The following is a 25,164-nucleotide window of genomic DNA, read 5'->3' on the forward strand; positions in this document are numbered from 1 at the left end:
GCTGGCCCTCAGAAACGCTGATTCAGTAAAAGGAATCTTATAGTTTTAAAAAGCATCTCTGGGAGTTCCTTGGTGGCCTGGTCGTTAAGGGTTGAGCATTGCCATTGCTGCGGCTCAGGTTCAGACCCTGGCCTGGAAACTTTTGTGTATTGCAGGTGCAGCCAAAAAAAAAATTTTTTTTAAGCATCTCTGGTGAATTGTAAGATAGTGATTTGAAACCCTATTGTGATTTTATACCCAAGATTCAATTATCAAAATAATTATAATAGCTTTTAGAATTCATAAAATATAATGTGTGGCATCTATATTTTTCTAGAATATGCCTTTCGTATCTGTTTTTTCTAATTTTCAAAAAAAGCTTATACACGAATAAAGCTATATTTAGTCCGGCTTTTTACAGTGTCAGAAATTGAAGTACCAAAATTACCTAAGGCATGAGGGGCTAAATCATATGCCACAGATCCCATATGAGATGCAGAATCAGCCGTCAAAATGCCTTATGGTCTTGAGATTTTCTCACCCCTCTGTGTTTGCAGTTTATCATCACAGAACAAATGAGTGATGGAATTATTCATAACAAAGGATGCTTGAAAAGCAGTCATGATGATGGGAAAAAGTGACAGGTCATATTTATAGCCCACTTGTTATCAGGTAACAGGCTAAAGAAGAATAGGAAATGCTTACTAATTACTTACTGGTGTTCCCAGTAGGGTCTATGAGATAGGTACTCCTATCATTCTCATTGTGTGAGTGAAGAAACTAAGGCTGAGGAATATTAACTTGCCGAAGGTTGCCCAGCTAGTGCAGAAAGAGGATTCATATTCAGGTGGATCTGATTTCAGTACCTGTCTTGTCTTCCCTTTAATTTTATTTAAACATTTTCCCTATGGTAAAATTGACTCTTTTTGTTGTTTTTATTCAGGTTTGTGTATTTTTATAGGTAGGTAGGTGGGTAGGTAGATAGATGGATAGATTCATGTAACCACAGTCAGAATTTAAAGTAGTTCATTACACCCCCAAAACTCTCTTATGCTCTTCCCTTATAGTCACACCCTCCTACCCCCAGCAACCACCAATTTGTTCTCTGTCATTATAGTTTGTCTTTTTGACAATAGCATATGAATAGAATCATGCAGTATGTGATATTTCTAGAAAATATTGGGTAAGATGGTTTGTTTCATGAATTTTGAAACTCTGTCATTAAGTGCAGTTGCATTCAGGATTGTTCTCTTCTTGATGAATTGACCTTTTTATTGTTATGAAATACCCCTTTGTCCCTTGTAATTTTTTTTGCCCTGATGTTTACTTTGATATTAATAGGGCCACTCTAGCTTTCTTTTGATTAATGTTTGCATGGTATATCTTTTTCTACCTTTTTACTTTTCATTGTTTGAAGTGAGTTTCTTGTAGATAATGTAAGTTGGATTATGCATTGTTACTGTATTCTCACAATTTCTGTCTTTAGTATGTTTAAACCATTTACATTTAATAGGGTTGGGTGTAGGTGTACCATTGTGTAATTTGCTATTTGTTCCTTTTGGTTTTTTTCGTTTTTTTGTTTGTTTGTTTCCTCTTTCCTTCATACTTTATTTGAATGTTTTAAATCTTCCATTTCAACATGATTTTGTATGTTTGTGTAGTTTATATATGGGGAGGGCAGGACTGGTTGCTCTAGGAATTAAAATTTTTTAGCCTACTTAAAACGTATTTTACCACTTGACATGAATGTAGAAACCTTCTCTCTCCCCTTTATATTATAGTTATTATATATATTACATAATGTTCATTAAAAACCACAACCAATGTATAATTATTATACAGTAATTTTCTACATTACAATTATTTTTCCATAGTATAGTTTTTGCTTGTATGCCTCAAATGTATCTTACAGACTCAGAATAGTCTGTTTACCCATTTCTGTTATTCTTATTTTCTTCTAGTACAATTACTCTCCTCTGAAGAACTTCCTTTAGCCATTATTTTAGAGAAGTTCTTTCGACAGCGAAAGTCCGTTACTTTTATTTCATGTGAGTTTGTTTTTTTCATTTTTGTTCCTGAGTGATGTTCACACTGGATTTAGGATTCTGGGTTGATTTTTCTTTCAGTAGTTTTTGAACGTTGCGCCAGTCTCTTCTGGCCTAAATGGCTTGTAATGAGAAAGCCACTGTTCATTGAAAGTCTTATTCCCCTATTGACTCTGTGTTATTTTTTCTGTCTGCTTTTAAGAACTTTTCTTTATTTCTAATTTTGAGAAGTATGATCTTGATATGTCTCGGCATGGCTGTCTTTTGGGTTTGCTGAGTTTGTTTCCTGTGGCTACTATAAAAAAAAATTACCATGAACTTAGTGGTTTAAAACCACAGGAACTTATCTTAGAGTTCTGGAGGCTATAAACCTGAAAGCTAGCAAGGCCAGTCTCCCTCCAGGGCTCTGAAGGGAGAAGCCATTCTTTGCCTCTTCCAGATTCTGGTAAGTGTTGGCACTCCTTTGCTTCTTCGGCTTTTGCCCACATCACTCCTCTTCTGCCTCCACCTTCACATTGCCTGCCCCTCTGTGTGTTTCAGATCTCCCCCTGCTTGTCTGTTTTGAGGTTACTTGTCATTGTATTTAGTGCCCACTCAAGTAACACAGGATGACCTCATTTCAAGGTCCTTAATTATATCTGCAAAAACCCTTTTTCCAAATAAGGTGACACTCATAGGTTCCAGGAATGAAGACAATGACTTAATTCTTTGGGAACTACCACTCAAATTACTACATTGAACTTCTTAAATCTGTGGGTTTCTCTTTCACCAGATTTGTGAAGTTTTTAGCCTTTATTTCTTCAATTTTTTTTTCTTTTTTCTTTTTTAATTACTCAATTTATTACATTTATAGTTGTACAATGATCATCACAATCCAATTTTATAGGATTTCCAACCCACACCCCAGCGCATCCCCCTACCCCCAAAACTATCTCCTTTGGAGACCATAAGTTTTTCAAAGTCTGTGAGTCAGTATCTGTTCTGCAAAGAAGTTCATTCTGTCCTTTTTTCACATTCCACATGTCAGTGAAAGCATTTGATGTTGGTGTCTCATTGTCTGACTGACTTCACTTAGTATGGTAATTTCTAGGTCCATCCATGTTCCTGCAAATGCCGGTATTTCTTTCCTTGTAATGGTTGAGTTCCATTGTGTATATGTACCATATCTTCTTGATCCACTCCTCTGTCGATGGACATTTAGGCTGTTTCCATGTCTTGGCTATTGCAAATAGTGCTGCACTACACACTTTGTTCTTCTGGGACTCTTGATGACACACTTTAGACCTATTGTCATTTTCTCATAGATCTATAGGGTTCTGTTTATTGCTTTTCTCATTCTGGTTCCTCTCTCATCCCTCTTTTGCTGTTTAGCTCATTGTGTATTTTTTAATTTCAGTTATTGCATTTTTCAGTTCTAAAATTACTTTTATAATCTTGTGTTTCTTTGCTGAGACTTTGTTTTTCTATTTTTTTTTCAAGAGTGTTCACAACTGCTTGTTGAAGGATTTGTGTAATGCTCTTTTCAAATTATGAGAAAATATCAACATCTGTGTCCTCTAGATAACAACCTCTGTTAATTGTCTTTTCTTTTGCAATTTGAAATTTTCCCAGTTCTTCATATGCATGGTAAATTTGGATTATGTCTTGGACATTGTCAATGCTATGAGACCTTCTGAAATCCTGTTGAGAATGTAGATAAAATTTGTAGGCAAACAACCCCGTGAGGTTTATGGCACAGTTTCAGCCTGCCTTCTGTGTGCCTTGGTTCTGATGTCAGTTTAATTCTCAAAGCCTTTGCAGTGCTGTACGTGCCTTCTGTCCCACATGTGTGCCACCCCGTAGTCAGTATAAGCTCTGGACAGCAGACTGTGTGTTCAGGTCTCAACATCTTTGGCATCCAGTTGGGATCAGCCCTGGATGCACCGATCAGGGTGTGAGCCCAGGATTTCAAAAACAAACTTTTTGCGTTTGTGTACTTACTGTAGGGTAATCATGTTGTGTTATCACGCTATCCTAGGTTTGCCCAGAGGACCAGCCATGATTTCGCCTCGAGTCATGCATATGAGAATGTAAGTAATGAAGGCCTTCGCTGGCAGTGCACTAAGAAGCAGATTGTCATGGTTGAAAAGGAACGCCTGGTCCTTAATTCTCATGTTCTGCTCGGAGTTTCTTTATATTCATAGTGTGTTGATGCAGCCCTTGGAAGGACCTTTCTTATTATCTATTCTTGTAAGTGGACTCTCACTTCTTTTTTCTTTTTTGTATTTTAGGTCTGCAGTTGTGGCCTATGGAAGTTCCCAGGCCAGGGGTCGAATCAGAGCTGTAGCTGCTGGCCTATGCCACAGCCACAACAATGCCAGATTTGAGCCGCATCTGTGACCTGCACCACAGCTTGCAGCATGCCAGATCCTTAACCCACTGAGCAGGGCCAGGGATCAAACCCTCATCCTTATGGCTACTGCCTGGGTTTGTTTCTGCTGAGCCACAATGGGAACTCCTGGAATCTCACTTCTATTACAAAGATAGTTAAGGATCAGAATCCTTAGAGCTGTTTATATTCGCTCTCTCAAATTTCTTTCCTCCCATCCTCTGATAGACTTCAGACACGTTTTCCTTCCTATCTCTTTACTGGCAGAGCTCTGTCAAGGTCACCAGAGACCTCCAGATTTCTAAATCTGTCCTGCAGTTCTCAGTCCTTGTCTTATCTGACCAACAGCAAGAGACAGAGACAGTCGTGGCCTCCTTTCTGCAACTCAGGGCTTTCAGGCACCATTCATTTGGGGTTCTTCTCCTGCCTCATTTCTCCATCTCCTTTACCCATCCCTCCTCCTTTGCTGGCCTCTCGGTGTTAGAGATGCCAGGGTTTAAGATTTCTCTAGCTACATTCATCCCTTCGTGGTCTTTTGGTCTCATATCTTGAAACACTACTCAGATTCCTACTGACAAGTTGCTGTCTCCAGCCCATACCCCTCCCCTAGACTCAGAGCTTCCATCTCCACCCTCCGCTTCACACCTCTTCCTGTGTTCTTCCCAGCCCCAGCTCCCCATGTGCTCCTCCTCCTGTTTTCTCCGCTTAGTAAAGGACCACAATTTCAGTTGCTCAGCTCAGAAACTTGGGAAAGTCACGCTTGCCCTCTACTTACCTTTTACCTGCAACATGTATCTATTATCCAGCCACTTCTCACCCCCTCCATTTCACATCCTGGTCCAAGCCATCAGATGGCTCGTGCAGTGGCCTCCCTGAGGGTTCCTCTGCCACAGCCCTCACTTCCCTCTCCACCCCCACCCCCATCACACAATCTTGTCTCAAAAAAGAAACCAGAGCAATCTTTTTTTTTTTTTAAGGGCCACACCCACGGCACATGGAGGTTCCCAGGCTAGGGGTCTAATCAGAGCTACAGTTGCCGGCCTATGCCACAGTCACAGTAACAACAGATCTGAGCCACGTCTGCGACCTACACCACAGCTCACGGCAACACTGGATCCTTAATCCACTGAGTAAGGCCAGGGATTGAACCCACAACCTCATGGTTCCTAGTCGGGTTCATTTGCTCTGTGCCATGAGGCGAACTCCAGAAACCAAAGCAATCTTTTAAAAGTAAAGTTCAGGAGTTCCCGTCGTGGCGCAGTGGTTAAGGAATCCGACTGGGAACCATGAGGTTACAGGTTCGGTCCCTGCCCTTGCTCAGTGGGTTAACGATCCGGCGTTGCCGTGAGCTGTGGTGTAGGTTGCAGACGCGGCTGGGATCCCGCGTTGCTGTGGCTCTGGCGTAGGCCGGTGGCTATGGCTCTGATTCGACCCCTAGCCTGGGAACTTCCATATGCCGCAGGGGCAGCCCAAGAAATAGCAAAAAAAAAAAAATAATAATAATAAAAATAAAAGTAAAGTTCATATTATATTACTCATCTGCTCTGAACCCACCTACGATTTTCTTCCTCACTCCACTTTATTCAGTAAAAACCTGAAATGCTGATCTGACCCCTCCCATTACCTCTCCAACCTCACCTGTTGCCTCTCTCCCTTGGCTTACACTGTTCCAACTGCCCTGGCCTCCTTGCTTCAGAGTGTATGACCTAGTGTCCCCTCAGATAATCACAGGGTCCACATCAGACTCAGAGCTTTGTTCAGTGTCCCCAGGGATGAGGCATTCTCTGACCACAACTGTCAGGACTGTTGGAGCAATATCCCACCCCAGCCTCTTCTCCTGTGGCCCAGCTTATTCCTGAGAGCACTTGCCATCTGACACCTGTTTACATTTGTTGGTTATCTGCTTCTTGAGGGCTGGGGTTTGGCCTCTTTTATATACTGCTTTATTTATAGAGCCTGGTACATAGTAGGTCCCCAGGATATATCTGTGAAATGAATAAGGAAAATTACAAGGAGATATTTCTTACTAAAACTTTACTCTTTATCTGTAAGTTTTGATATCTTCACCTTATGCTTTTTTGTAGCTAATGTTTTTTGTCCTCCTTGAGGCTGAGGTTTTTATATTCAGTGTGGAACAAGAGACTCTAGACTGAGCCTTACATTCCTATTTTTTTAAGTTTATATTTTATATGGGAAATGAGGTGCAAGGGGCATGAAGCCAGACAGAAAAGTAATAAATGTTGTAAGGGGTTGTTACCTAAAGGCTAAAATAATAGTTAATAATTACTAATTCTTAGCAAGTTGAGAGTATATAGTTCTTGGAATCATACCACTTGGAAGTCTAGGAATCTAATAAAGAAAAGCTTAATATAGAATGTTTATTTAAACATTCACTCTGCTTTCTTTAGTTTCCAGAATATTCAGATTCATTATTACCACAGCCAGTTAGTCTACAGAGCATTCCAGCAACATCATCAAACCAGAGACTGCCGACCTTGCCCAGCAATCATCCATGTACGTGACACTTTATTATTTGCATTGAATAAGGAAACTTGTGAGGATATATGGATCTGCTAGGGATTTATTGGTAATTGAAAACATACAGAGAGGAAAAATTAGAGATGCATTTGCATTTTTAAGCTCCATGAGATAAATTCAGGGCAGATATGACTGACAATAGGGGATTGTAAAAATGCTTGTTTTACACCGAATATTATATTTTGAGTGAGTGCTGAACCTTTAGTGGAAGTTTGGAAATCTTTAGTGGAAGTTTGGAAATCTTTTTGTTAGATACAGGTTTTTTGTACTTGGAAGTAGCATTAGAACAGCAGTGTGGGAGTTCCTGTTGTGGCTCATCAGTAATGAACCTGACTAGTATCCATGAGGACGCTGGTTCGATCCCTGGCCTTGCTCAGTGGGTTAAGGATCGGGGATTGCTGTGAGTTGTGGTGTAGGTCGAGGACGTGACTCGGATCCTGTATCACTATGGCTGTGGTGTATGCTGGCAGCTACAGCTCTGATTCAACCCCTAGCCTGGGAATTTTCATGTGCTGTGGGTATAGCCCTAAAAAGACAACAACAACAGCAACCAAAAGCAGTCTGCTTATGTCTGGTTGTCAGTGTTTGTTGGGATCTTTCGTTTGAAGTCTAGCTCATAAAGAGAATGTTGATTTTGTGTATCTCTTCAAAAAGCACAATGTGTGTTTTCTGGTCATTTTGTTGCCTATAGCAATGACAAAGAATGATCTTCAGCTACCCAATTACTACGAAGTAATGGAGTTTGATCCCTTAGCGCCTGCTGTCACTACAGAGTAAGTCATTTACAAAATGATTTTTTTTTTTGGTCTTGGTTCCCTGGTAGCAAAGCTAACAGGGCTTGGTTATACATTCTTTTTAAGGTTTTGGCAGAAATCAATGAGCTTATTTAAAAATGACTTGAGTTTTTGTGGAGGCTCTTACTGGTCTTGTCATTCTCCGCCTTGGGACTAAAAAATAAAAATGCTGGGGCTGCACATGAAGAAATAACCCGAACTCTCATGTGCATTACTGCATTCCTCATAGGTACCTGGGCAGAAAGTCAGGTTCTTTACAGCTTGAGAAGGGAGCTACTCATGGACTGGTAACATAAGTACCACATTGAGGGGATATTTTAGTTGTTCTTTGACTAGTGCTCTCATATAAGAGCTTGTTTTTAATTCTCACTACCTATGACAACAATATGTTTAAAATGGATTATTACTGTAAAAATAACTTTAACTTGAAATCCTTAAACAGCATTATTTTATGATTTCATACTGGTCAACTGTATATAAATATTTATGATAGTTCCCATCATGGCTCAGTGGTTAATGAACCTGACTGATACCCACGAGGACAAGGGTTCAATCCCTGGCCTTACTCAGTGGGTTAAAGATCCGGTACTGCTACGAGCTGTGGTGTAGGTCATAGGCTCAGCTCAGATCCGGCGTTGCTGTAGCTGTAGGCCAGCAGCTACAGCTCTGATTGGACCCCTAGCCTGGGAACTTCCATATGCCATGAGTGCAGCCCTAAAAAGACAAAAAAATATATATTTATGGATGGTAGGCTCAACAGAGCTGTAATGTACTCTGATTGACTGAAGTTTATCCCCCCAAATTGTATACAATGATTAAAGCAAATTTATGGAAATCATTGTTTAGAAACCAGCAGCCTGCAGGCTATAACTTGCCTGCAGCTGTGTGTGTTTGACCTATCTGAATTTTAAATATGCATTTGCAAATTAATTCCCAAGAGTTAAAAAGTGAGATATAGTAAAAAAAAATATCTGGACCTCTGGATTCTTTGGGACATGACAGAAATGCCAGGCCTGCATTTTTACATGCTAACAATAGCCTGGGGCTTTGTAGTAGCTGCCTCTTTAAGACAGGTAGATTCTGAGGTCCACCAGGCCCCACCCGACCCCCTGCATCCCTTCATCTGATCTGCCAGGTACATGAGGCATTTGCTACACTCTCAATGTAGTGATCCATTTTGGAATGATTTATGAATAAGTCTTAATAGGCTTAGGAGTTCATTAAATATTTTTTCCTAACAGGATTGTGAAATTTCCCTAGGTCATTCTGCTTGATAAAGTATCACTGAATATACTAGTGGTTTAAGAAATTAGAAATTGGGGAGTTCCCGCCATGGCTCAGCGGCTAACGAATCTGACTAGGAACCATGAGGTTGTAGGTTCGATCCCTGGCCCCGCTCAGTGGGTTAAGGATCTGGCGTTGCCATGATCTGTGGTGTAGGTCACAGACATGGCTCAGATCTGGCGTTGCTGTGGCTGTGGCGTAGGCTGGTGGCTACAGCTCCAATTCAACACCTAGCCTGGGAATGTCCATATGCCTTGGGTGTGGCACTAAATAGACCAAAAAAAAAAAAAAAGAAAAGAAATTAGAGATTGGTTAAACTAGGTATGCTATCTGTAAACTATGCAACTATGCTCTTATCAGTTCTGCATCCAATAGGAATCTAGAATATTAGGAGATATTAGGAGATTCTTATAATATGGAGGTGCAACAGATATTAAAAAAACAAAAAAGAAAGAATTTCTACTCCAGCAGAACACAGAGTACAGTACTTATACATACACATGATTCATTCACTTGATAAATGCATGAACATTAACTGTGTGCAAGAGACAATGATCAATGCCTAATTTATCATGTTGAACATCTAGTTTGGAGGCAGAACTTAAATCACCAGGCAGACATGGATTTTGCAACATGTGTTAATGGTATGGAAGATGCTGACAGTATATTACAGAAAGAACTGATTTAAATGAGGGTTAGAGAAAGCCTGGGGAAGTGACATTAAGGCTAAGACCTGCAATTTTTAGTATGATGGCAAGTTTGGGAATCAGTGTTGCAGGCCCTGGTAACAGTTTACACAAAGACCCTATGGGGAGAGACTGGCACATTCAAGGAAATGGAAAAGCCAGGGACAAAGAGAGCAACAGGGAACCTGTTACCAGATGTGGAAACTGCCATTTGGGAATAAAAAGAAGAGCATGCATAACTATGATGAACATCGCTGAAGAAAGATGAGGTCTGAACACTAGATAATGGATTAACAGGAAATCACTGGTGATTTCAGTAGAAGCATTCTGGTATATTGACAGGGACAGAGCCAAATTTCAGTGCATTAAAAAATAAGAGATGAAGGGGACATATGAGACATTTCTTAACTTCCTGCTCAGTTTTGCTGTGAATCTAAAATTGCTCTAAAAAATGAAGTCTGTTTAAAAAAAAAAAAGTCAAATTCTTAAAGTCCCACAGACTTTTTAAGGGACAAATTGTTAATATCAATAAAAAAACTTTTGAGGCGTTCCCATCGTGGCGCAGTGGTTAACAAATCTGACTGGGAGCCATGAGGTTGCGGGTTGGATCCCTGCCCTTGCTCAGTGGGTTAGGGATCTGGCGTTGCCTTAGCTGTGCTGTAGGCTGCAGGCACGGCTTGGATCCCGCGTTGCTGTGGCCCTGGCATAGGCTGGAGGCTACAGCTCCAATTGGACCCCTAGCCTGGGAAACCTCCATATGTTGCGGGAGCATCCCTTGAAAAGGCAAAAAGACAAAACAAAAAAACTTTGACTGCAAAAAAAAAAAAAAGAAAGTAAATGAAGTAGATGCTAAGTGCACAGGTTATAACTTATGCAGAAACTTAAACATGAAGGGATCATGGTAACTGGTCTGGCAGGTAGAGGATTATTGAGGTGATTAAGTAGACATGGGATTGAGTGTATTATTTTGTAAAACGGGAGATACTGGGATATCTATGAATCCTGAGGGGTAGGATGTAGTAGAGAATGAGAAGCTGAAGATTCTGGAAGGGAAACACTACACTAAATGAGTGTAGTATTTGAAAAGTGAGGGGTAGAGAGATAGGATCACAGAAGTAGATCATGGTACAGATGAAAACAGACTTGAAGATCTGGTGATGGGAACCTGAGGTTTCTGACTGACAGGAGAGGGATCAGAGATTTGAGTGAAGAAGGGTTAAAACAGTCTTGTAGAAAATGAGAGACAAAACTTACAAAGAAACATTAAAATGTCTGGACCATGCTGGGTTGGGGCCTTCAAATGTGTATGCCTTCAAAGTGCTGTATTTTTATGAGATTTTTCTTTTTTTAGCCATGTGTTGCTATACTGTGTATATTGATACCAGTATTTATAGATACATTTTTGAGCTGTGGACATACGTAAGACAAATATAAAGAATTGAATGAAGGCTCTCATAGAAAAATTACTATATATAGGGAATTCCTGTGTGGCTCAGCAGTAACAAACCTGACTAGTATCCATGAGGAGGCAGGTTTGATCTCTGCCTCCTCTCAGTGGGTCCAGCCATTGCTGTGAGCTGAGGTGTAGGTCACAGACACAGCTCAGATCTGGCATTGCTGTGGCTGTGGTATAGGCCAGCAGCTGAAGCTCAGATTAGACCCTTAGCCTGGGAACTTCCATATGCTGCAAGTGTGGCCCTAGAAAGACAAAAAAAAAGAAAAGAAAAGAGAAATTATTCTATATAAACTACAAAGATGACAGTTATATGCTAAAGGTAGCTCAGGAGTTTGGACTGTAATAACACAGGTTCAATAAACTATGAATATGAATTTTTTTTAATGTTTTGATGCCAGGGAAAGCTGAACAATTTTTTTTTTAACAGATAGACTGTCCAAATTTGAGCCATAATTCTCATTTAATTGAAAGTGAAATTGTTATTTAAGGTGATAAGCTGCATGATCCCCTACAGCATTAGGATCTAAGAAAGCTGTAATGTAAGCTTTAGGGCAGAGACCTTTGTTTTTATTCACCGATAGAGCCTGAACACAGAAAATGGCACCAGATTTTTATGGCCAGTTAGGATGCTGGCAGTTAATAAGTCAGAGCATACATTGAAATTGATACATAATTCTTTTGCCATGATGGCTTGTTTCTTTCAGAGCTATTTATGAAGACATTGACGCTCATCACCATAAAGAAGCTCAAAGTCACAGTAACTGTTGAGGTAAAGACTTCACTTTTACACAACTTACATTGCACATGACTGCAGTGTAACCATCACTTTCTACAGTTAGCATTTACATTGTAAGGGCCATCTCAGTCTGACACTTTGATGAGTAAAATAATATTACACAAATTCCTCTGAATCACTCAAATTATAGTGAACTATTGTTCACTAATGAAATACTTTGTGACTGTGTTAGCTAAAAATTATGACTCTTGGGAATCAGAGTCATGGTATAGAAATATTGCTAACAAAAACAGATGATCAGTAAAACTTAGCACTCGAATCAAAGTTGCAGTTAATACTTGTTAAATGGGTCTAGTAGAACCCATTATTAGTCTAGATAGGTCTGGATTCTCTTGCTTTACCAATCATCCCATTTATTTACTAATAAATGCGCATAACCTATTCACCTTATTTATTCCCTTCATACCTTCACCATGGAAGTAGTACATTCCTACCTTTCCTCTACTAGACTGTGGTTCTCACGTTATCAAGGAATGGGGAAAGAGAGGAAAGGGTGGAGGTGGTTTACTTTTCTTTTTATTCCAGATGCAAGTGGATGACCAGCTCACTAGCTGCATTTCTGGTGCCAATTCTCTAAAACGGAGACCCTGTCCAGCTTTGAGACCCGAAGTTAAGACCTTCCAACACATCAAAACCATGGTGGAAATTTCTCCTCCACAGTAACAAAGTTTACACAGAAGAGTAACAGTTCCAGAGTTAACAGTAATGACCCGACAGGAGCTCAGGCTTTATCTCAAAAGAACTTGGTTGTAACATAAATTCACTTAAGAATTAAGAAGAAAAATTCATGGCACTGAAGCCAACTAGGTTAATTAGGTGTAGCAGCTTATGTTTCACAGGCCTTCCTACATTTAGAGGTCATCACAAGAGCTGGGATAAGAGTAGATGAGGATGATTTTATTACAAAATAATTGTTTATAAATGAAAGCATGAAATGTGAAAAATTAAATACATTATTCAGGAAGAATAATGAGTGCCTTCATTTAGCTAAAGTTGAATGTAAAAGTCAATTTGCACTTCTTTATAATAATACTCTTGTTTATAATTATGAATTATAAAAGCCTTGATGATTTTAGCTTAATTATATTTCAGGTACCCTGAAGAGGTCAATGGATTCTACATTGCATTACCTTTAAGCATAATTCTTTATAATACTAAATGTTCTTTTTTCTTCTTTTTGGAAGAAAGACTACTGGAAAACATGCAGAATAAATTATGCATTCATTTATGTCATAATTACAAACCAAAATAAATTACTATTAAAACAGTTTAATATATCTTTTTTCAGAGAACTCTTGATGTCAGTAAACTTTCACAGTCCTATACTTATATTTTAGCATTTGGGAACTTGGAACTTCACAAGAAATGCTAAAAGCCTAGTAGATAAATTAATCATTTTATTTAAATGTCATGGTACCAAAATTTCAAAGTAATTATTTAGTACTCTAAATATAAAATAACTGTAGATCTTAAAGGATATAGTCAAATTTGAAATCAGAATGCAATCTTTGAGCAAGCTATTAGGGCTTAGAGAGTCTTCTTCCATTTTGAGCTTTTAAAATAGTGACTGTATTTAAGAAACAAAGCAGTTTTTTTTAATACTACTTAAATTCCAGGTATGGTTTCAAATAGTCATACATTCTAATGTAGGGTAAATAAGTTGGGAGAAAAAGAACCATTGATACATAATATTTAAAATAGGAGGCTTCACGTTATTGTAAATATTTCTCTTCTGAGAAGACAAGATACATGATTTTTCAAAAATCACAAATCTGAAGCAGGACTTAGTTGCTGACTTCAATTATAGCCTGGGACTGGCAACTTCTGCCCCTCTTTGGCTTCAAAAAAAGTATAAGAAAGAGTGATGAGATCAACATTCACCATTCTTGGATCTTCAGCAAATTCAGGATCAATGTAGAAAAACACTGGCATATCTACTTCCTCTTGTGGATTAAGCCTTTGCTCTTCAAAACAGAAGCACTAGAAGTTATAGAAAGGTATTCATTTATTAATATTTCTATTTTACTATATATAATAAAAACTAATGCTTCATTTATTGGCTTTAATAAGGATACTGTTAATTATAATCTATAAATTCTGTGATAGAATCTTTCACCTCCGATTGAGTTTTGCTTTAAGGATTGAGAACGAGCAAATTCTTCTCATTTTAAAAGCAGATATTCACACGGTTTGGCTCTCAAGCTCTGCACAGCTATTATAAGCAATGGAAAAACAATTTGAAGTTTAGAAAAAAGGAACTTTCAAAAATTAGTACCTATTAAAAAAATACTGCAGTAAATTTAGTACGAAACAACTTTATATACTTTTATCACATTCTCATGTCTGCATTTTTTTTTTTGCATTTTAAAATATGTTTTACCTGTATTTTATTGAAATACTGTCCAGCTTCAAATGGTACAACATTGTATGTAGAAATTCCAATTACTGGTTTGTCAGTAGGATTCTTAGCTTTATAAAACGCCAGTGCAGTCTCTCCTGGCACCACCTGTTTTAAGGAAAATATATCTTTTCAGCACTTTAAATTTCACTCTCCTTCTTTCCTTATTTTCATTTCAGACCATAATGCCTAATCTAATGTCAAGGGTCAGCAAAATAAACTGAACACTACCCACGGACATCTGATTTTCTGATGTTACTTGGCATATATCAGTGAAGAACCAATGCACTATAATGTACCCTTAGTTATGGATCATCCTATTGTATGTCCAAAGTTTTCAAGTGAGATCTGCAAATGTTTTTAAAAATGTATCCAAAGGAGTTCTCGTCGTGGCTCAGTGGTTAACAAATCCGACTAGGAACCATGAGGTTGCAGGGTCGATCCCTGGCCTTGCTCAGTGGGTTAAGGATCCGGTGTTGCCGTGAGCTGTGGTGTGGGTTGCAGACGCGGCTCGGATCCCACATTGCTGTGGCTCTGGCGTAGGCTGGTGGCTACAGCTCCAATTAGACCCCTAGCCTGGGAACCTCCATCTGCTGCAGGAGCAGCCCTAGAAAGGCAAAAAGACAAAAAATAAAATAAAAAATAAACAAACAAAATGTATCCAAGAACAAGTCTAACTTCTTAACCCTTATCCCTGAATATCATTATATGATTGATTAGATTCTTTTTAGAAAAGGTTACCAACCTTAGTTTACAGCCAGAGTAAATTAAATGTATAACTGACAGAATAGAACTTTTATTTAACCAAAAAGCACTAATACTTTTTAAAAATATTCTTTATATATATAGAATAACAGATAAACTGCAAAGCTTTAAAAAAGTCAATTTCCAAAGGATGCTGTCACATGTACTGATTTAGCCACTAATACTTAATATACCACTATGTGATTGGAACTAATATTCAGAACTATATTCAAAACCTCAATTATTGGAGTTACCGTCGTGGCGCAGTGGTTGACAAATCCGACTGGGAACCATGAGGTCGCGGGTTCAATCCCTGCCCTTGCTCAGTGGGTTGAGGATCTGGCATTGCCGTGAGCTGTGGTGTGGGTAGCAGACGTGGCTGGGATCCCGCGTTGCTGTGGCTGTGGCTGTGGCTGTGGCCACTGGCTACAGCTCCGATTCGACCCCTAGCCTGAGAACCTCCATATGCCACAGGAGTGGCCCAAGAAAAGGCAAAAAAAAAAAAACCCTCAATTATTACAGTCAGTCAGGATTACTAACCTGGGTAAGATTGATAGTGGTTTTCCAATAAGCGTTAACAATTGAGCTTTTCTCGCTATACCTCAATTCATGAGATAATTTCAGTTAAATCCTCTAGGATTCCATTAGTCAAGATTTTAGGAGACCTTTAAGGTGTATAGTCTTTCTGAAGTAGAACATGACTATTTAGTATCAAGTAGAATGTGACTATTTACTATTTTTTAAGGGACTAGGATTTTTTTTTTTTTTTTTGTCTTTTTGCTATTTCTTGGGCCACTCCCGCGGCATATGGAGATTCCCAGGCTAGGGGTCTAATCGGAGCTGTAGCCACCCTGTAGCCACCGGCCTACGCCAGAGCCACAGCAACGCGGGATCTGAGCCACGTCTGCAATCTACACCACAGCTCACGGCAACGCCGGATTGTTAACCCACTGAGCAAGGGCAGGGACTGAACCCGCAACCTCATGGTTCCTAGTCGGATTCGTTAACCACTGCGCCACGACGGGAACTCCGTGGGGTATTTTTTATGTAAATCAGTAAACTAGTTTTCACTGTAACTACTGATTTTCAACGTATTTCCTATCATCCATACCTCAGGTAAAGCCAACTACAAAGCAGGACAGCTGCTTCTACTCTCGAAATTAGTGACCAGAGAACTTCTTAGTGAACACTTAATATGCTCCTAATAAATATATGACATTTTCCATTGTTCCAAACTAACTTTTATTATAATGCCATGTAACTTAAAACGTTAAAAGTATACTCTGTTGCATTAGTCACTGTCAAAAAGTAGTGTGCGGGAATAAAAGAATGGAATCTGTCAGTATTTTGAAATTAAGTTTAGATGAGTATTTCCCAAATCATGAAATAGTAAGTGATGTAAGAATTTTTACATGGAACAAAGTAATCTTTTAAAAACTGCTTTAATCGCTTACGTATATTTCTGTTTGCTGAGGTCTAAAGTTCCACTGGAGACTTGCATGCACATCTGCATTAAAGGTGACTTTAATGATGCGATCCTTAACAGGTACCATGTTTTCAATCTGGTCTGATGCATGACCTGCTACTGCTGATCCTCCAAGTCCAGTAGTCTAGAAAAAGATATAAAGGTATAATATGCTGAACAGTAATACCACAGATTGGAGTTCCCATCATGGCGCAGTGGTTAACGAATCTGACTAGGAACCATGAGGTTGCGGGTTCGATCCCTGGCCTTGCTCAGTGGGTTAGGGATCCAGCGTTGCCATGAGCTGTGGTGAAGGTCACAGACAGGGCTAGGATCTAATGTGGCTGTGGCTGTGGCGTAGGCCACTGGCTACAGCTCTGATTAGACCCCTAGCCTGGGAGCGGCCCTAGAAAAGGCAAAAAGACCAAAAAAAAAAAAAAAAAACCACCAAAACCCACAGATTTAGGTGCTGATGATCTATTTATTGGATGAAACAAAATTTCAAAAACAATTTAATAATCCAGTAGGATCCAAGTTAATACACTGTCACCCACCATTCCCTAAGAATATGCCAATGGTTTAACCACATTTTGAGTGTCAAGGGCCTGTATTTGTTAAAGTCATTTGTTAAATGATTTTTCAGTAATAATTTGGTTATCTGACATAGTCAAAATGAATCACTTGGAAGAGAACAGACTCTCATAGATAGAGTTTGAAATTTTTAGCTGAACTTTTCATTAAACATAATTCCTTTATTGCTGGTATTTAATATCAACTATTATTAAGAGAAATAAAATTTACCCACAACCCTGTCACTTCAATAAGATGATTTAAATAATTCCATTTTCCACATTCCTCTCTGGTCCTTTTCCATATCATAACTTTTTAGAGCACAGGTAGGTTTCTAGCTTCACTTCTGTAGTCTTCTTTCCTCAAGTATCATAAGTATTTTTCCATGTTGGTAAATGTTTTTGTAAAATCTTTTTTCTGTAATTTTTTAGTGTAGTACAGCTTTATGTAGATATCACTAATTAAGCAGAGACTTGATCTTTTTGGCCACTGAATCAACTAATCATAAGGCATCATAATAATCTGTCTTGACATTTCTTGTCTATCTTCATTGCCATTAATTATTTCCTTACCAGAGATGCTTAAAAAATCCTTACCTCCAGTGTCATCATTCTTCTGAAGGCTGAGGTTGCCAGAATTCTGGTTTCCTGATAATTTATCTGTTACTAAACTAGGAAAAAAATACTAACTTTGAGGCTAGGGAAGACTCCCAGCAAAATATAGTATTACTATCTGGCCTTGTTACACAGTCAGCTAGCTTCACTAAACTGCCATGCAATATTACCAAATGACATTATGTCCCTACAAGATGCATCAGAGGGCAAGCCTTTATTTACCTATAAGTACATTCTTCTACTCAAGAGAGATATAATGCTTAAATTTTAAGATATTACTCTATTTCCTGAATAATCTGAGTTACTTGAAGAAAGATTCTTTAACATTTTTTAACAGGCAGTCTTTGAATATCTATTTTTCAAATTTGTTAGTGTGATGATTTGAGAAATTAAACATAGAAAAGGGCAGTGAAAAGAAAATGTCCTGTACTTCAGTCTAATTTCTTTCACTAACTAGCTCCAAAACTAAATAAATCTTACTTTAAGCTACACTTTCCATGCTCATAAAATGAGCTCAATGTGGTTTATATAATCCCTTATTTTTGGCTCTAAAGTTCTGTGATTCTGAAAGTGAAAGAGATGCTTTTGCAGAAATGGCACTACTGGACATCTAACTGTGATTTAAGTTCAGGATCACAAATTACAATTGTTGGGAATTCCTACTGTGGCCCAGCAGAAATGAATCTGACTAGTATCCACAATGATGCAATTTCCATCCCTAGCCTTGCTCCACCATGGTAAGGATCCACCATTGCCATGAGCTGTGGTGTAGGCTGCAGATGCGGCTCCACTCCAACGTTGCTGTGGTGTAGGCCAGCAGCTGTAGCTCCGATTTGACCCCTAGCCTGGGAATATGCTGTGGGTGTGGACTTAAAAAAGAAAAAGAAAAAAAAATACAGTTGTTTTTACTTTCCTGCCCTGTACTTTGATACTTCTGCATGAAATATTGTCATTCACTTCAGCTGGGGGCAGGGCTTCTCAATCTTGGCACTAATGCCATTTTGGACAGGATAATTCTTTACTTTTTTTTTTTTTTTTGTGGGGTGGGGAAATGGGTCTGTTATCTGCAGGGTTGGAGGTTTAGCAGCATCCTTAGCCTCTACCCACTAGATACCAGTAGAGATCTCCCCTCTAAAATGGTACATATTCACTGAAGAATAAAATCAACCACCCATCTTCTTACACCATCCCTCCATGGTTTGGGCTGAACTACACTTGCTGTTTTAGATTCAGTTATGCTTATTATTTAACCAACTGGTAGCTTGGGGATTCATCCTTGGTCCAGGCTGCCCTCTGATGAAAATTAATTCACATTCTATGCTCATCCTCCAGAAATCAAGCTACTGCACTTTCCCATATAAATGCTGATATTAAGAGACTGAAAAGTCCTTTAGATTTCTGCTGTTTCAGTCATTATCAAAAACAAAGGCAAAAGTTAACCTTCATAGGGACAGGGGAAGTAAGCCAGGTATTAACAACTGTAGCAGGAAAAAGCAGTTAACCAGTGACTCCCAAACGCTTCTGCACACTGGAATCCTTTAAAGAATTACTAATGTCTGAGTCCCACTTGATTTAATTGGTTAGGGATGTGACCTGGGTGTCAGGATTGTGAAAAGCTCACTAGGTGATTCCCATGTACAACAAAGTTTGGAAACCACTATCATTCATTCACTGAATGAACCCAATGTGTAGCTCTCCTTTATGGCATGTTTTTAAAACAAATTTCCGGCCCCTATCCAAGTATCCTAATCAAAATCTCTGGGGTAGGGGGGCCCTGACAGGTTTACTTAAGAAGCTCCATCCGTGAGCCTAATGCCTAGACAAAGCAGCAAACAACTATTTAAGAACTTAGGAGAGGAGTTCCCATCTTGGCGCAGCAGAAACAAGTCTGACTAGGAACCATGAGATTTCAGGTTCGATCCCTGGCCTCATTCAGTGGGTTAAGGATCTGGCGTTGCCATGAGCTGTGGTGTAGGTGGCTGAAGAGGCTCAGATCCTGTGTTGCTGTGGTGTAGGCTGGCAGCTGTACCTCCGATTTGACCCTTAGTCTGGGAGCCTCCCTATACCTCAAATGCAGCCCTAAAAAACAAAACAAAACAAAAAACAAAGAACTTAGGAGAAGAGGTGAAGTCTGCGCTTGTGGTTGGTTCTCAAACATTAGTTTGCATCAAAATCTGCTACAGAAATTGTCAAAACACTGACTGCTGGACCCTGCCCACAGAGTTTGTTTTTGTTTTTAAAGGCCACACCCCTGCTGCATAAGGAAGTTGCAGGGCCAGGGATCTAATCCTGAGCTGCAGCATAAAGCCACAGCTGTGGCAATGCTGTATCCTTAACCCACTGAGCCAGCTGGGGATGGAATCCGTGCCTTCGCAGCCACCCGAACCATTACCACCAGATTTTTAACCCACTGCACTACAGTGGGAACTCCCAGAGTTCAACAGTTCTGGGGTTGGACCCAACAATTTGCATTAAAGTTCCCCTCCTAGATAATGACGCTGATGCCCACTGAACTTTGCAAATGACTGCACTAGAGTGTCTGATCTAAAAGGTAAGGACTTTACAGTTACCTATTAATAAGGGAGAAACGCCTCGCAGTCCTAATTCGCACTCGTGATAGATAAAAAGTTACTCCCAGGTGAAGTATGAGCAGCAAGCATACTCCCATTCTGTCAACCTTTGCACAGAAAATATAGTGGTTTACAGAATGAATATAAGAACATAAATTACATTTGAAAAGCTGGCACGTGTGTGAGCAGGAGGAGCATAAAGCAGATTGCCAGATACCAGAGTATAGGCTGCAAGCCTTTTCGATGGTGTAGCTGAGATCGAGAGATTTCACTGGGCAGTGGGGTATAGGCACGGTCACTCCAAGAGCTCAGATTCCACTGGTAGCTTTGTAACTAACTTCTTTGGTGACCTTGGGCAACTAAGTCACTTTTTAAGGCCTGTTTCCTCTTTGGTGGATAATCTCGGACATCCCTCCAACACGACACGGTGAAGCATCGCTGTCTAGGGATCTGCCCTGCACCTCTGCCCCTCCCGAAGGGCCGCCCAGCGGGCAGCGCCGGCCCTACCTGGCAATAGAGCCGGTAAAGGGGCACGGCGGCGTAGGACGCCCCCAGCATGCCCACGGCCGCAGCGGCCACGTACGTGAGGACCGTCTTGTTCCGCCGCCGCCAATCCTCCTCCTGCTCGCGCGTGAAGGGGTTCGTACTCTTCGGCCGCCGGAGCGGCTGCACTGCCAGGCTTGGGCGCCTCCATGTCCCCAACCGCCTCAGTCCCCTCTCAGCACCTCCTGTGCCGCTCCTGCCGTGCCCGAGACACGGCTCTATCCTCTCCGCGGCCCTGGTCGGGGCCCCTAGGTGGCTCCAGGGCCAGCCGCAGAAAGCGACGCGGCTCCATCCTAGACGCCAGAGCCCTCCCATAGCCCCGGAACAGAACTCCCGCCTGTCAGGGGCAAGAAGCCAGATCTCGCGAGGCCTGCTCTATCTCGCGATCTCTGGGTCGAGCCTGCCGCTGCCTTGGCTACCAGGCTCCTCTGGTGGTGGCGCTTGTAGTCGGGCTACGGAGGCCGGGTTGCCGGGCGCCGGGTAAGTTCGCGTTTTGCTTCGTGACTGTTCCTCCTCCTTTGCCTCTCTCCTGTACTTACCTAACTTACTTTTAGGAAAACGGCGTGCAAGCCCATCATCCCACGGCTTTGGGTCAGTGATCTTCCTAACCTCCATCAGCCTTTGTCTCGACCTGGTGGCCCCAAGAGACTGCTGTCCCGCGCGCGGTCCTTTGAAGGGGGTACCCTGGTCGCAGGTCCGCTCTCTGCCCTGGACTCGGGCTCTAGGCTCACCTGTCCCAGGAAGGCTTCCGGTGTTTTAACCACAGACCACTGGAACACTCACGCATCTACACTTCCTCAGTCCTTGGGAATCGGCTTCTACTGCTCTGATGTCCCTAAACCGATTGCCCAGTGAAAATTAACCAGTTCAGGGGCGGGAGAGACGTTGTCAAATTTGGTTTTAAAAGCATAGTGACCAGGATATGAGGATCATGTAAAGAAGGATTGAAAGAAATGGGGATGTTTACCTTGGAAAAGAAGCGCATGGAGGATGTAAATAATAGTTTTCTTCAGTTGTCCTACAGGACAAACTAGGATCTGAGTGGGGCGGACCGCGCAGCTGATTTTGTTGTAATGGAAGGAAGCATCTTTCAAGGAACTATGTAAAATAGTGGTCAAGAGCTGAGATTCTGAAGTTGCACCGGTGTGGAGTCATACCTGGGCTCTCACTATGACCCTGTGTCCCTAGGGCAGTTATATGACCTCTTTAAAATCATGGCAGTAAGTAAGAATATGCATGTAAAGTGATTTTCACAGGTAAACATTTAGTAGGCTTTGCTGTAGATGTGCCGAGCAGATGTAAGTATCCCCACTTTATGGATGAGGAAGCTGAAGTCCCCAGAAGTTAAATGACTTGGACTGATACAGCATCTTATTTATTCTACTCTCTTGTGGGCCAGACATTATTCAACCTACTGGGGCTACAGCACAGAGAAAGTCAAAGAAGATCACTTCAGTTATGGAGTGTGTCCTTTCTCCAAGGGACTTTCAAGCAAATAACATATACATAAATAAGGGAATTTCAGTTAACAAGCAATACAGTGTAATTGACAAACAAAACGAGGGAAAGTAAGGGAAGGTCTTTCTGAGGATTTGACATTTGAGCCTAGTCCTGAGTGATGATAAGGAGCAGGCTACACAATGACAATTCCAAGCCATGCAGAGGCCCCAGACAAGCAAGAGTTAGTTACCATTGAAGAACAGAAAGGCCAGTGTGTTCCTACCATTGTGAGCAGGCAGGAAAAGTGGTAGGAAATGGGCCAGAGCAGGTATGCAAGAACCAGATAATAACAGCCTTTTAAGCCATGTCCAAGAGTTTGGATTTTATTCTAAGAGTCATTGGAAACATTGTAAATCAACTATAATTTTAAAAAATAAAGGAGTAATAAGCTGTCAGAGTTTGAAGCATACAATGATATCTGATTCACACTTTTTATTTTTATTTATTTATTTTTTTCCTTTGTTAGGGTCTTACCTGCAGCATATGGAAGTTCCCAGGCTAGGGGTCAAATCAGAGCTGTAGCTGCTGGCCTACACTACACCACAGCAATGCCAGATCTGAGCCTCATCTGTGACCTATTCCACAGCTCACAGCAATGCTGGATCCCTCACCCACTGAGCGAGGCCAGGGGTCCAACCCGCATCCTCATGGGTACTAGTTGGATATGTTACCACTGAGACACAAGGGGAACTCCTTGATTCACACTTTTCAAAAGATCTTGGCTGTGATGTGGAGAATGGGTTTAAAGGGGAGCGAGCAAAAAAGAAGATACAATGATTACGAGGCAATTGCATTAGGCCAGCTGAGTGATGATGGTCACCTTGAGTGAGCTATTGATTAACTTGTGGTCACACGGGCAGAAAATTACAAAGCCAAAAAAAAGTTCAAGTATCTTCTGAGTCTTCTACTTTGGCACAGAAATTTCAAGATTCTGTGATTCTACAAACATATTTCTGTTTTATTTTTATTTATTTATTTATTTTTCTTTCTTTCTTTTTTTTGTCCTTTTAGGGCCGCACCCATGGCATATGGAGGTTCCCAGGCTAGGGGTCTAGACTGAGCTATTGCTACCGGCCTACACCAGAACCACAGCAACGCCAGATCTGAGCTGGGTCCGTGACCTACACCAAAGCTCACGGCAATGATTGGATCTTTAACCCACTGAGCGAGGCCAGGGATCGAACTTGCAGCCTCATTCCGTTCCTAGTCTTGTTCTTAGTCAGACTTGTTCCGCTGCACCACAGCAGAACTCCTTATTTCTGTTTTATGAGAATGTTTGAAAATCTTTTTTGTCTGTATCTCCTTTTGCTCTTACTCCAGATTGGCATTTCTTTCAGGACAAGACCTGTCATGTTTTAAATTTCGTACAGCGTAGACTTAAACCCCATATAAACATTAATATCACTGACAGCAACAAAACATTCCCTTTAACCATTCTTTTTTCCAGGTAACCCTTCCATGTAGCAACAGGCAGTAGCATAAATATATCAATAAAAATGTCTTTGTTTTGGACTCTCTTATTTTATTTTGTTTTGTAACTGCAGTTGAAACTACCCTTTTCCAAAGAACTATAATCTTGATAGTAAGAGAGTAGTGTTGGCTGCATTCCTTGTGAGCCTGAGTATGCTTGTGATGTGGCATAAATCATTATGATAATTAATGCTGAACAATGAGTTCTGTCATGAATGGAATGGGAGAGCCTCAGGCAAGGCTTGTATAACCCTGTTCTTCAGGTAAAAGTGTTGATTACAAACTTAAAACATCAGGGGTTGGACTGACATTTCAGACTCGCCACCTTTAATTTGCAATATCATTTTTAGCAATAAATAATTAAACTTTGTGAACCCTTTCTAGTTAGCTATGGTCATGTCTGGTTTTACACAGTAGGTAAAATGGGGTTATCGTTTTTCACAGAAATCATTTTGGGGGGTGATGGGTGAGCAAAGTGGGTAAAGGTAGGAAAATAAGGAAAAATTGGAAAAAAAATAGTCTGATAGTCACGCAAGGTCTTATCTGATTATTGGTTTTGAAACTTTCTGAAGATGTAAGGATTGTAAGCATGTATTTAAAATTTGGTTTGTAATTATATTTTTTTAATATTTTTAATACATCATATAAGTTAAGGACAGTGCATCCTAAATCTTATCAGTCACTGAAGTTTATTTCTTAGCTGGTTGCCTAATAAAGCTATTAGATCCACTTGTCAATATGAAGTACCTAATTATTCCAACAGTAGTAACAACTGTTTATTTGGTAAGTATTTACTACAGTACTTTCTTTGTACCTAAAAGAGGAAGAGTAATGCATTAGAGTAAACGGTAAGATCAAGTGAATTATAGTTTGCTTGAGAATGGACTGGATAATCACTGTTTTCCAATTAGTACACAATAATAGCTTAGGTTGTCTCAGTAAGTCTTGATATCCTAGTTTCTTATTTCTTTTTTTTTTTTTTGCCTTTTTCTAGGGCCGCTCCCGCGGCACATGGAGGTTCCCAGGCTAGGGGTCTAATCGGAGCTGTACCCACCGGCCTTTGCCAGAGCCACAGCAGCGCTGGATCCGAGCTGTGTCTGCGACCTACACCACAGCTCACGGCAACGCCAGATCCTTAACCCACTGAGCAAGGCCAGGGATTGAACCCACAATCTCATGGTTCCTAATCAGATTCATTAACCACTGCGCCATGTCGGGAACTCCTCCTAGTTTCTTATTTCCAGGCAGCTTCCTTTAAACCACTTTTTTTTGAGAAGCTACTCTATATAAAAGATTGTGAATAATTGTATATACTAGGAACCATGAGGTTTCAGGTTCCATCCC

The 25,164-nt window shown here is 40.4% G+C and overlaps 3 protein-coding genes across 6 annotated transcripts in view; 2 read left to right on the forward strand and 1 right to left on the reverse strand.

Moving 5' to 3' along the window:
- Positions 1-13,213, forward strand: part of TOM1L1 (target of myb1 like 1 membrane trafficking protein) — a 54,895-nt gene extending 41,682 nt beyond the window's left edge. For both annotated transcript variants that reach the window (XM_047759352.1, XM_047759353.1), the window contains exons 12-16: positions 4,042-4,093; positions 6,801-6,906; positions 7,622-7,703; positions 11,855-11,919; positions 12,472-13,213. In XM_047759352.1, the coding sequence (XP_047615308.1) occupies positions 4,042-4,093; positions 6,801-6,906; positions 7,622-7,703; positions 11,855-11,918 (304 nt within the window). In that variant the 3' untranslated portion in view covers position 11,919; positions 12,472-13,213. The remainder of the gene's footprint in view (positions 1-4,041; positions 4,094-6,800; positions 6,907-7,621; positions 7,704-11,854; positions 11,920-12,471) is intronic.
- A 305-nt stretch (positions 13,214-13,518) lies between these two features.
- Positions 13,519-21,227, reverse strand: LOC125115301 (cytochrome c oxidase assembly protein COX11, mitochondrial). Of its 2 annotated transcripts, XR_007132028.1 has the most exons (5): positions 20,815-21,227; positions 16,543-16,698; positions 14,327-14,452; positions 14,063-14,158; positions 13,793-13,926 (listed from the first exon to the last, which is right to left on the reverse strand). XR_007132028.1 is itself a non-coding variant. In XM_047759354.1 (4 exons), exons 1-4 carry the CDS (start codon positions 21,163-21,165, stop codon positions 13,744-13,746), a joined length of 816 nt encoding a protein of 271 aa, XP_047615310.1. In that variant the 5' UTR covers positions 21,166-21,227; the 3' UTR covers positions 13,519-13,743. The 2 variants fall into 2 exon arrangements, 1 of the variants encoding a protein (XP_047615310.1); XM_047759354.1 differs by lacking the exon at positions 14,063-14,158 and having other exon boundaries at positions 13,519-13,926.
- Positions 21,228-21,238: 11 nt separating this feature from the next.
- The window catches only part of STXBP4 (syntaxin binding protein 4), a 191,474-nt gene continuing 187,548 nt past the window's right edge, over positions 21,239-25,164 (forward strand). For both annotated transcript variants that reach the window (XM_047759350.1, XM_047759351.1), the window contains exon 1: positions 21,239-21,330. The gene's annotated coding sequence lies outside the window, so the exon portion shown is untranslated. The remainder of the gene's footprint in view (positions 21,331-25,164) is intronic.

This window comes from Phacochoerus africanus, chromosome 14, assembly GCF_016906955.1.
Source record: "Phacochoerus africanus isolate WHEZ1 chromosome 14, ROS_Pafr_v1, whole genome shotgun sequence".
Classification (NCBI taxonomy): domain Eukaryota; kingdom Metazoa; phylum Chordata; class Mammalia; order Artiodactyla; family Suidae; genus Phacochoerus; species Phacochoerus africanus.

What these genes read in the sequence shown, in the direction of transcription:
- LOC125115301 (XM_047759354.1), bottom strand. Translation starts at nt 21,165, where the DNA reads ATGGGAGGGCTCTGGCGTCTAGGATGGAGCCGCGTCGCTTTCTGCGGC. An exon ending in TTTACCGGCTCTATTGCCAG is followed by an intron (nt 16,699 to 20,814) that starts GTAGGGCCGGCG and finishes ATCTTTTTCTAG; the next exon opens with ACTACTGGACTTGGAGGATC. An exon ending in AGTATTTCAATAAAATACAG is followed by an intron (nt 13,927 to 14,326) that starts GTAAAACATATT and finishes TATAACTTCTAG; the next exon opens with TGCTTCTGTTTTGAAGAGCA.